Source organism: Phyllostomus discolor, chromosome 3, assembly GCF_004126475.2.
Source record: "Phyllostomus discolor isolate MPI-MPIP mPhyDis1 chromosome 3, mPhyDis1.pri.v3, whole genome shotgun sequence".
Lineage (NCBI taxonomy): Eukaryota > Metazoa > Chordata > Mammalia > Chiroptera > Phyllostomidae > Phyllostomus > Phyllostomus discolor.
Window position 1 is genome coordinate 131,312,123 of NC_040905.2, and position 10,455 is coordinate 131,322,577.

Here is a 10,455-nt window from a genome sequence, read left to right on the forward strand (position 1 = left end):
TTTAGGAGATGTTGAGGTTTGATTTTGAAGACATGACTATACAGCCTTGATATTTTCAGTGATTTCTAGGCTATTATGATGTTATTAAAAATAAATTGAGAAAAAAAAACAAAGAGAGAAAAAAATCCCCAAAAGACTCATAATTAAATGGAGAACAGTATTTCCCAAGGGCTTCTTTCTCCTCTTAAGAGCACTTGGTTCACCAGGAGAAAATAGAAATCAGAAGGCACAAGTGGAAACAGGTTTATTTATTAAAGTATAGATGCTGCAGATTTTATCAATAAATGTAGTTGTGAAAGCATAATGAAAATATATCCTTATAATAAGTAGATCTACAGAAAATGTATCAATTAATATATTACTTTACCTGAAGAGCCTGTATCAATACAACTTTTGCATAGACTTCAAACAGTTCAATGAAAACACAGCTAATCTCATTTGGACAAAGCTGTGCTGAGAATAAAAATAGCTATAAGCAGGCCAGAGGAGTTGAACAGGAGGGCATACTTTCTGAGCAGTGTTTCTGCCACAGCTGAATGCTTCTGCTCTGACATACACTGAACCACCCGCTTCTCCTCTCCCTGTAATCTTGCTGCAGCAGCTGGTGTATCTCATGCCTGTCCAGGTCCCCAGAGATCCACCACTTCAACCAGAGAAGTTCTGAAAGACTTCGGCAGCTTCCACCCAGTCCTGGAAGCAGGCCCGCCCCCGCTCCTGGATCTGCTTGCGTCCTTTGTTGGTGATGACCTCCCCACTGGGTTTCAGGATCACAAGCTTGGGGGTGGCTGTGATGTGGTACCTGGTCTTCAGTTCACTATGGGAGAGAAGAAGGCAGGCCAGGGGTCAGCTTGCAGGTGAGGAAGCTGCTGCTACACCTCTAAAGGGACCAAGGCCTCTCCTGTGCCCACCAACTAGCCCTGCACAGCCTCAGAACCCAGCCAGCTACCTGTGCCATCCTCCTGTTCTTTGGGTCCCCTTTGAGCCTCTTTCTTTCCTTCGGCTATTGGTTCCATGCCAGTACTCTCCCAGAGGAGTGTCTACAGTAGTGAGACTGCTCTGTGACTGTGCTGCCACAGACACAAGGGACAAATGAGCCCTAGAAATGTGGCTGCTATGACTGAGCAACTGAATCTTTCATTTAGTTCATTTTCATTTAAATTTAAGAAGCCACATGTGGTTCATGGCTATTCTATTGCACAGTGCAATTTTAAGCCCACAAATAAACCCAATAAATTCAAATCCCTTTCTGCATCTCAAGAGGTTGAAAATAGCAGGTATATAGGATGGTAAAAGTTAAAATTTCATGATTTCTAAATAAATGCAAAGCCTTTTTCAACATTCTAACCTACAAATTCAAGGACATGCTGATTAATGTTATGGATGAAACATTTCAAGGGTAACCCCATCAGAGGCCTGTTTACAAAATGATCTGTATTTATTTAGGTGAAGGAGTATCATCCTTAGTTTTGCAAATCTCACCATCATGGGGATTACTGCTCTCAGCACAGGACAGCTGATGAAAACCCCCCTCCTGTATCCCTGGCCAGCACGCAAAGATCTCACATCAATGTAAGCCGTAATCTGATTTCCCTCCTTTGTCAGCCTCAGGGCTGTGAACCTGAGTGGAAGGAAAAATGCACTTGAGAGTCTCATGTTACCAAATCTTCCACTGACAGCTCCATCAAAGTCTTCCCATTCTTTTCCAGGTCAAAGACAAGTCTCAACTTAAGCAGAAAACACACACAGCACCTATATCCAACAAGGAGAATGTACCTTGTTTTCAAATACCTGTGAAACAGTGACAAACTGGCCATCCTCTCCGTCATAGAGGGGTCTCACTGAGTTTCAAATAATCAGTAGTACACAGACCACTCAATCAGACCATAATAAAATGGGATTGGAGACCAATAAAAAATATTTTTTTCAATGAGCTTAAAAACTAAAGAACCATATATTAAATGTAAAATAGCAATGCAGACTACAAAATAATTAACACAGGACAATATGGAATATACTAGAGATCCCAAGCTGAAGATACAATTTGACACAGGAAGCTCTGGTCTTAAACACACTTATCCAAAAGTAGAAGGCCTCTAGATAGGCCAGTTCTGCATTTAGTTTAAGAGGCTAGAAACACAATAATGGAGCCAACATAAGGAAGGTGGAAAGAGGCAAAAGATGTTTAAGGACAGAAATCACTGAAATAGGAAATAAATCAAAATAGGGTGAGCAATGAAACCAAACTATCTTCTTAGGAAAGACTGAAAAATGGAGCGAAGCTCTACTAAAACTGGACCAAGGAGAGGGAAAGATGGGAATATCAGAAATCAGGGGCCCTGCTCTTGGGGGCACAGGCAGGCACCATTGTCACTCTAGGAACATTCAGCAACCCCCAGATGGCCTGTTCCCTAAGGAAACCTTGAATGTGACCACCACTCCAGCAGCTTCTGGAAGCCATTCCATACATGTCCACTACTTACATGAGGAGGAAAAAGAAATAAATGAAAAAAAAAGTGAACTATTATACAAAAACAATCATGCATAATGAGAAAGACACGATAGAGATAGCCCTGCTGAAATTGCACTGCAGGCCTGAAAAACCCATACCATGTCAAACTGCAGACTGAGGGGACAGATGGGTCCGTCCCAAACAGACATGGTGGTCTAGGAACTCAGGCGGGGCTGATGAGAGATGTGGCAGAGGAGATGACCCCCACCCAATGTTTAAAATCCCTGCACAACCCCTGAATTTTGAAATGCCTAAGAAATTAACTTTCCCCAAAGGCATAAAACAAAAAATTAAAGAGGAACAACCCAAATAGCTCTTTGCACAAAAGCTCAGGGACATGGCCAGCAGCCTGATCTAAGCTCTCTCTGGCCATGTGGGCAGCTGGGTTATGTCAACATGACTCTGGGCAGTGGGGGCAGGCATACAGCCAGGAAGGGAAGCCATGCCACCATGCTGCAGCTTTGCCACCCAGGGTGTGGGGCTTACCCCCAAGGAGAAAGTACCTGGGTGGTTTTTGGAGAGTAGCGAGGGGACCCTGGAGGCCCTGAGCCCACCTGGAGCCTGACTCAGAATCTGCATCCCCTTCAGATTCCAACACTACAGCCACTGCTACTCCAGGTTCCACCTTTGGGCAACATGTCCAGAACAGCAATGACTCTGAGTGTGAGATCCCTGACCAACAGCAGCAGCAACACCTTGGAACCAGTCAGAAATGCGGTCTCCACCCCTGACAGTGGAGCCCATTTACTCAAGTTTGCCAAACCTCCAGGGCCTTCTGCATTCCCTCCATAGACCCAGAGGTCAGAAGAGTGGGGGAGAGCAGGCAGGAACTGAGGACAGTGCCCTAGACAGCTAGGGTAATACAAATCTGTGGCTTACTGCTCAGCACCCTTGACCCACCCTTGGAAAGCATGTCTTTCCACTTTCTGGCATTAACTACCCGTATGACTTGGAGAAGTTAGCTAATCTCCCTACACCCCAGATAATTCACCTGTGTTACAAAATAACAGAACCCAGAGTTGTTGTGAAGATGAAATGATTAATACGTATGTAGCTTAGCTAAGGGCTTGGTGCACTGGCTATTCTTACTTACAGGTTCCTGCCCCAATTCCAGTTGGGCCAGGTGCCCAGTCTTTGCCCTTGGCTATTCCAACTACCATAAGAATGGCTAACTAGCAGACTCAACCAGTGAGACTCATTGAAGCACTTGCTTATGTGCTGAGAAAGAGGAAGGTATAAGAATGTATAGCCCAAGATACCACAGCCACTCTTGTCACAAGGAGAGACTGGGTTTGTTAGCCAACCCCTGGCTGCAAACCAAGCATAACACAGACAGCCAAAGGCAGAGCCACAAAACTATCCTCAGTAGCCTCCCTTCTTCCTCAGACCAGCCTGCTGGATGTGTCAGTTAAACTGACAGATGACCTTCATTTGTTTAAGCTTGGAGTTGCTGTTGTTGTTTTAATCACTTGCAACATTAAATCAAGCTCTGATAGTCAGGAAGATGCAAGGCAAACTGAGTTTTGAGGAACACGGAGGAGGTTTGGAGTAGACATTTTGTTGCTCCAGCTTATTTTGAAAGAGTCAGTGATGTAGGCCCTCAAATCCCTACCGTGGCAGCCTCTGTCTGGGGACAACTGTAACCTTGGAGCCACATCCTCCTCTCCTGGAGTCATCTCAGTCCCCTCTGGTGGCTGAGCTGCAACCAGAGAGAATAGACGGTGCTTGGAAAGGAGAGAACCTTGTTGCTGGGCAGAGGGAAGTTGTGATAACTGAGCATTTTAACCATTTTGGGAAGTCTGAGAGCCTGTTCCTCCTTGCCCTCAGTACTAGGTGCTGTTGCAATATTGGTGTCCTCCCTTCATCTAAAGCAGTACCTCACTGTCCCCGGCACAACTACCTGTAGATTTTCATGGCAATTTCTGGCTCATCTCTTTCCATCTTGGCCACCAGCAGGCTGTTACAGAGCAAATTTCTCTTCTTGTTCCAATCATGCACCCAAAGAGCACCTTGTAGACATCAGGCACTGATCAATGTCAAGTCTGACATTAGGGGCTACAGAGAGCCCCAAACACACACTTCTACACAGAGTGGTGTTAGGCTCAACCTATGAAGGGTACAGGCCTTCCATGCCAGAAATGCTTCCGGTGTCCCCAGGGGCATGGAGGAGGGACTGCCAAGGAGGCTCCAGGGTTCTGGAGACATGGTATGTACAATCTTTAGAGGTGGGAAAGTATATAAAGTGTTCTGGAACTTCAGTTATCCAGTCTGGACAGAACACAGGTGGAAAGGGTTGGGGTGGGAGACAAGTGTGGTCAAATGCTGGAGGGCAGGGCAAGATGTAGACTGAGCCCCGTAGGCAACAGAAACTCAGGAAACCACTGGAAAACTGGGGTAGGACATGGCAGTACACAACTGTCTGTGATGAGATGAAGCAGATGTGAGAATAAGAACCCCTTCAAATTAAATGAAGACACAGAGTCCAGTGGAACCAGTTAAAATAGTGTAACATTCAGGACGAAAATGAACAAAGTAGAAAGCAGAATGAAGGAAAAGACTGGAGAGCCACAGACTTAGCAAATTTGGGGCCTGAGAGGGATGTGTTGAGTCAGTAAGTTTAGGAGGAGCTGGACTCCCAGGTGGGGAGGGCAGGGTTGAACAGCTTGGCAGATGCAAGAACTCTACCCCAGGGCACTGAGGGCTCTAATAGAACCATTCTCTACCCAGGAAATGAAGCCACAGCCAGCAATTTTCCATCTAATCCAAACCTGTTCAACTGGAGGCTAAGGTGCTCCATCCATCTGGCCCATGGCCACAGGCAGTGGTGAAAACTAGAACAGTAAGGATAGTCTACTCCAGGCCTCACTGGGCTCTGCTGAGGTTCCAGAGCCCAACTGTTTTCAAGAAACAATCATAAAATCCATGTGACATCAACAATGAGCATGTCTCACCTGCATGGCAGAATGTGACAGGAATTCCTGCTGGAAAATTTAGTTGTTACTTCTTTCCTGGGCCCACAACAAAGGGAAGGAAGCTAGGCAGGATGACCTGTAATTGGTGCTACCCCCTCATTCAGGCCTAGAAGGTCAGCCCCTCCACTTTCCAGTGCTGCTTCTGGAGGAATGCAAGGAAACATGACCCTGTCCAGGCAGAGGGGCATTGCTCACACTGGTTTTGTGGAGGCTGCACTGCAAAGCAAAATTCTAAGCAACTCTGAGGACAAAGTGAGCAACTCCAGGCATTTCCTTCCTGCAGGGGCATTTGTAGTGGTCCCACTTCCTGCCATGCCAAAATGACCCTGTGGGGGATCTTTAGTGATTTCCTCTCTTCCTCCCAAGACTTGCTTTCCTCAGTAATCCAACGGGCAGCCACTGGGGGAAGACAGCCCAGGGCCTTCACCATGACCCAAGGAGCCCAGAGGTTACTGTCCCAGACCCATCTTCCCACAGCATCAAGCAGAGTGTTGGATTCTGAACACATTAGGATCTTCCTCCTCTGCTGCCTGGATGCTTCCTACATTCCTTAGTTTGATGGTGGCTACTTCCATTTCACGCCTCTTCTGATTCCATTAATGAAGGCTAGGGTAGCAGAACTGAGGGCACAGCTCCAAGAATCCCAATAAAATACCCCTTTCTGCACGTACAAACAGCAATGACAAGGTTAATGAAGTGTAGTCTGGAAAAGGGTGGGGACAAGGAGCTAACCTCCCCAAAAGAAAAACCTGAGGCTAGGTCCCTCCAGAGATCAGGTTCCTGACCTGAAATGGCCCAGTGAGGCCAGATGCCTCCAAGGGCCTGAGCTGCTTAGCTGCCTGAGGGGCTTCATCAGCTTTGGCCAGATAATGGGGAAGAAGGGAGTTCTGATTGTGATGCATCATTCTACTCAGCAATTCATACCTTGCCTGTGGTCACCCAACCAAGTGATTCCCAGAGCTGGGCTCAGCCAGGGGGCCTGAGCTCTTGGCATGATTACCATCACTTTCAAAACTATGTTCTTTCAAAAGCTGTGTATAACTTGAGTACTAAGGAAATCAAACACATTTTACAACTAGTACTAGATGTGATGCTATAATGTATCCTTTTGCCAGGTGAGTCATGGTCATTTGGATGCATCATGTGTTGACTTTGCTACTCCTGCTGCAAGAGAAGAAGGCTTGCCCACCTCATTTCTTCCTTAGCATCACCCAAAGCAGGTGTTGGGGAAATCAGATTTCCAAAGAGAGCTTCCATTTTTAATTGCCCAGAAAGAATGTCCTCTCAGAACAATTAATTTGGGAGTTAATGCAACAACTAAATAATAATCCCCATAGAAATGCAAAACTTGCCCCTGTAAAAGCACAGAAGTTCTCTGCCTGTTAAGGAGATGGTAGGGTAATGCACTTCCCAAAGTGTGATTTAAACCCAAGGCTGGATACTTACATCACAGGAGACCCCAAGACACTGAGCATTAGGGCCCATGCCATATTCCCTCTCGGCCAATCCACCCCTAACGCCTCCTTCCATCTTCTCCCTCTTCCCCCCAAGTCCACTGTACTTCCCTCGGCGAGGCCCCTGATCACAGCCAGTGAGGACTACGGGGTCAATTTCTAGTTTAGTCACAAACTCTGAAATCCAACAAAGCTGAGGGTCTCCGCCTTCTCACTTCTTTTCTAATGGTAGGACCGGATGAGTTCCCTCAGAACAAAGATTTTTGTCACCTCTGACTTCTGCCTCCTCAGGTTCCCCCTACGGTTGGTGCAGGAAAATGGTTCCCCTACAGATTGTGCAGGGATTGACTTTATCATTAGGAAATTCCAATCATTGGCAGTAAGACGGAAACTGCAGCGTTGCTAGCAGTGGGTGCTTCCTTCCCAGAGCTCCAGCCAGTCCCCTCCACTCCACCCCACACCTAACCCCCAGTCCCCGCACTGCTAGCCTTGTCAGGCCTACCCACCCACGGTCTCCAGTTCTGACCAGAGTGACCTGCCAAGTTCGCTCTCCTGCTCTTCAGACTTGGGGTCTGCCCTGCGCGGTGGGGCAGGGTGCCCGGGCTTCTGGACCCAAGGTGAGCTCCTCCAACCGTAGCCTAGCCGCAGCAGACTCTCCCAGATAGGGGGTCCGGACACACCAAGACCCCCGGGGAAGTGATCGCTCCAGTCCGACAATTGCTATAGCCTCCCTAGAAACCCGAGCAGAGCCTACGAAGGTACCCTCGAGCTGCCTGACGCGGGGGAGGGGGGTTTCAGGGGGAGGACAGCTTCCGACTGCAGGGACGAGAACAAGGCTCGGGGCTCCGGGGACTCGCAGTGGAATTCCAACCCAGGCCACACTCACTGCCGGTAGGGGTCATGGAAGGGCAGCGCCAGCCAGGTGTCCGGCAGCTGAAGCAAGAAATCCTCCATCTCCTGTGCGCTGCAGTCGGCGGATACGAAGACCACAGCCAAAGGTGCAGGCGGGCACGCCTGCTCCACTAGTTCCGCGTAGAAGTCGCTGAGCAGCGGAGTAAAGTCGCGGCTGGGCGCGCAACGGGTCGAAGCGAAGTAGAGCGCAACCACCTTGTTCTGCAGCACTGCCTCAGCCTCCACCCACGCACCGCCGCAGGTTAGCAAGAACCGCCCGCCTAGCATATCCACCATTGCCTGCACGGGGACACCTGTGAAGAAAAACACCTGTGGAGAGAAAAGGAGGAAGGAGGGGGCAGTGAGCGAAGATAAATGGCCACTTGCAGGCGGGCAGCGGTGTCTCCTCTCCTTTCGCACAGCTTGGCGCCCCTATAGCTTGGCCTCACTCAGCACCGGCCTCAGCCCTAAGCTGAGGCTGGAAAGCCCGTTCTAGGGAGAAGGGGCGTGGGAAACTTACAGACACCAGCGACCCTAGTCACCACCGCTACAGCTACAGCGCAGATCTAGCCTCCAGGGAGTCAAGTTGCCCAGGCACCCTTCTGCCCTAGAGCTCTCCACCCGCTTGTGCTCCGCCCCACGTTCTCCTCCACAGCACCGCAACTCCCTGTCCTGTCCTGCCCGGCTCCGCCCCGCCGCGCCCCGCCCCCGCCGCACTCTGCCCACGTGCTCTCTGCCCCACGAGCTCTCCCCTCCTAGCCCTCCCTGCGCCCGTCCGCAGTCCACCTTGCTCTTAGTCCCCAGTTCCCCATCCCCCATCTCTACGTCCTTGCTCCCAATTGCGCAGCTTCGCGTCCCACCTGACCCAGGTGTTCCGCGGACCTGGAAGGGCCAGGGAGGAGCGGTAGGAGTGGAGAAGTGGGGAGATATGCCCTGTTTTTCTCCAGATTGCCGCGACAGCCTGCGCGCGTCCTGGGAGAGCCCCAGGAGTCTTGCAAGTCATTGGAGGAGGTTCTTAAAGAACGTTTTATTCAAGAAGCTGATTATTAAAGTATCCGTCACTGTCGGAGGCCTTGGGACCAAATTAGTCTCAGTTCCCTGACCGGGCGGAAGAGACACTTGCGTGGACACAGAATTTAAGGTAGCGCCATTAAACTTAGTGATCAAGAAAAAATAATATTGTAATGCAATATTTAAAAAGTCAAAATTAATGCCCCCAAAGTTCATGATGACTATCAAATATGGAAATAGGACCCTGCCCTGCCCTCAGACTCAGGCATAGTCTTCACCCACGTTCTGCCTCGAGTAGCTTACATTCCAGTGATGTGGGGGGATGTCAGGTGTAACGGGGTAAGAACTAGGTGAGTGAAGAAAATTCATTGTGCTTGCTCTGGACATGGAAGGCCGGAACCATAGTGAGAAGAGCGGTTTGAATGAGTGGTGGAGGCCGGCGTCCTCCAAGACGCGGTTATTCCCTCGGGTTTTCCCGTGACGCGAGACTGACGCGAAGACACCATGCACTCACTACCTACTGGGTGGGTTGTGTAAGTGCACTTGGCGGCCAGGGCTAAGTGGAAATTATGATGAGGGACGGATGATGATCCATGAAGGGCGCTACCAAGGTCTCATTCACAGTCGTCTTAGAAAAATAGGAATTTATAGGCAAATTGGAGAAAATAAATCGAGGCGTTGTGAGCAGTATAAATCTTCAAGTGGAGGACCATGACTTGTTAAATTTCGGAAATAAGACGAATGAAATGTCCCCAAACTCTAAATATCAAGACTGTATTTTGAATTGTTTGGCCTTTATTATTTTTTACTTATTTAATTTTTTTAATCACAGCAGTGAGCAAAATAGAGAACATTCCTTTTAGTGCCACCCACCCACGGAAGAAATTTCCAATTATTTGCATAAATACTCTGTGCTGAAGGAGGCGTGGGCATCTGTTTCCAGGAGAGCAGGGCGTCTAGGGACCCCAATGTTGAAACTAAGCAGCTCTTCTCCTCCACCAAGGCACTCTCTTCCTGTGGCTGCTCTGAGAGTATGTGTGAGGGGGGAGGGAACTTCACCCTCAAGAACTCGCAGGTGCCAGAGGAGGATGGCACAGTTAGGCTCATTCCCTAGCTCCCTCTAGAGGGCATTCTCAGTCTTTAGAGGACTTCCCAGGGCCTTTCCAAAGGCCCAGAGCCCAGAGTTACCCAGCAATGAGAGTCCATAGAGCTTTCCAGTTGCAAGAGACTCCAGAGTCTAGAACAGGAAGGGTTCTCAGTTCATCCGAATAACCTGGGTCCATCTCTCCACTTGTCCTCACCCTTAGGGATGCCAGGTCCCAAACCATGGCAGACACGATTAATTCCCAGCTTACCTAGTCTAAAAGAGCATAAGATTTCATGTAACAACCTATGGGAAGTGAAAATAAAGTGCAAGTTTTCATACTCAGATGGTTTTGGGGGGGTGTTTAGTTTTTTTTTTTGGGGGGGGTTGCTTTTCACACTACCTTTTTGGTCTGCTGGCTGTGCCTCTTCTGATTCTGCCTTTCTCATGCACCAATCCCCTCCTCCAGAATGAGTTCCTTCCCTTGGTCTCCAGGCAGAATCACAGTTAGAATCAGAAGGGACCACCTTGGGG

The 10,455-nt window shown here is 48.8% G+C and overlaps 1 protein-coding gene across 2 annotated transcripts; it reads right to left on the reverse strand.

The window, feature by feature from the left end:
- Nucleotides 1-228: 228 nt before the first annotated feature.
- NXNL2 (nucleoredoxin like 2) lies at nt 229-8,707 on the reverse strand. Of its 2 annotated transcripts, none has more exons than XM_036021459.1 (3): nt 8,687-8,707; nt 7,822-8,156; nt 229-814 (listed from the first exon to the last, which is right to left on the reverse strand). In XM_036021459.1, the coding sequence occupies exons 2-3, from the start codon at nt 8,121-8,123 to the stop codon at nt 646-648; spliced, it is 471 nt and encodes a 156-aa protein (XP_035877352.1). In that variant the 5' UTR covers nt 8,124-8,156; nt 8,687-8,707; the 3' UTR covers nt 229-645. The 2 variants fall into 2 exon arrangements, with proteins under 2 accessions (XP_035877352.1, XP_028387315.1); XM_028531514.2 differs by lacking the exon at nt 8,687-8,707 and adding an exon at nt 8,347-8,447.
- Between the last annotated feature and the right edge of the window lie 1,748 nt (nt 8,708-10,455).

What these genes read in the sequence shown, in the direction of transcription:
- NXNL2 (XM_036021459.1), bottom strand. Translation starts at nt 8,123, where the DNA reads ATGGTGGATATGCTAGGCGGGCGGTTCTTGCTAACCTGCGGCGGTGCG. An exon ending in TTCCATGACCCCTACCGGCA is followed by an intron (nt 815 to 7,821) that starts GTGAGTGTGGCC and finishes TCTCTCCCATAG; the next exon opens with TGAACTGAAGACCAGGTACC.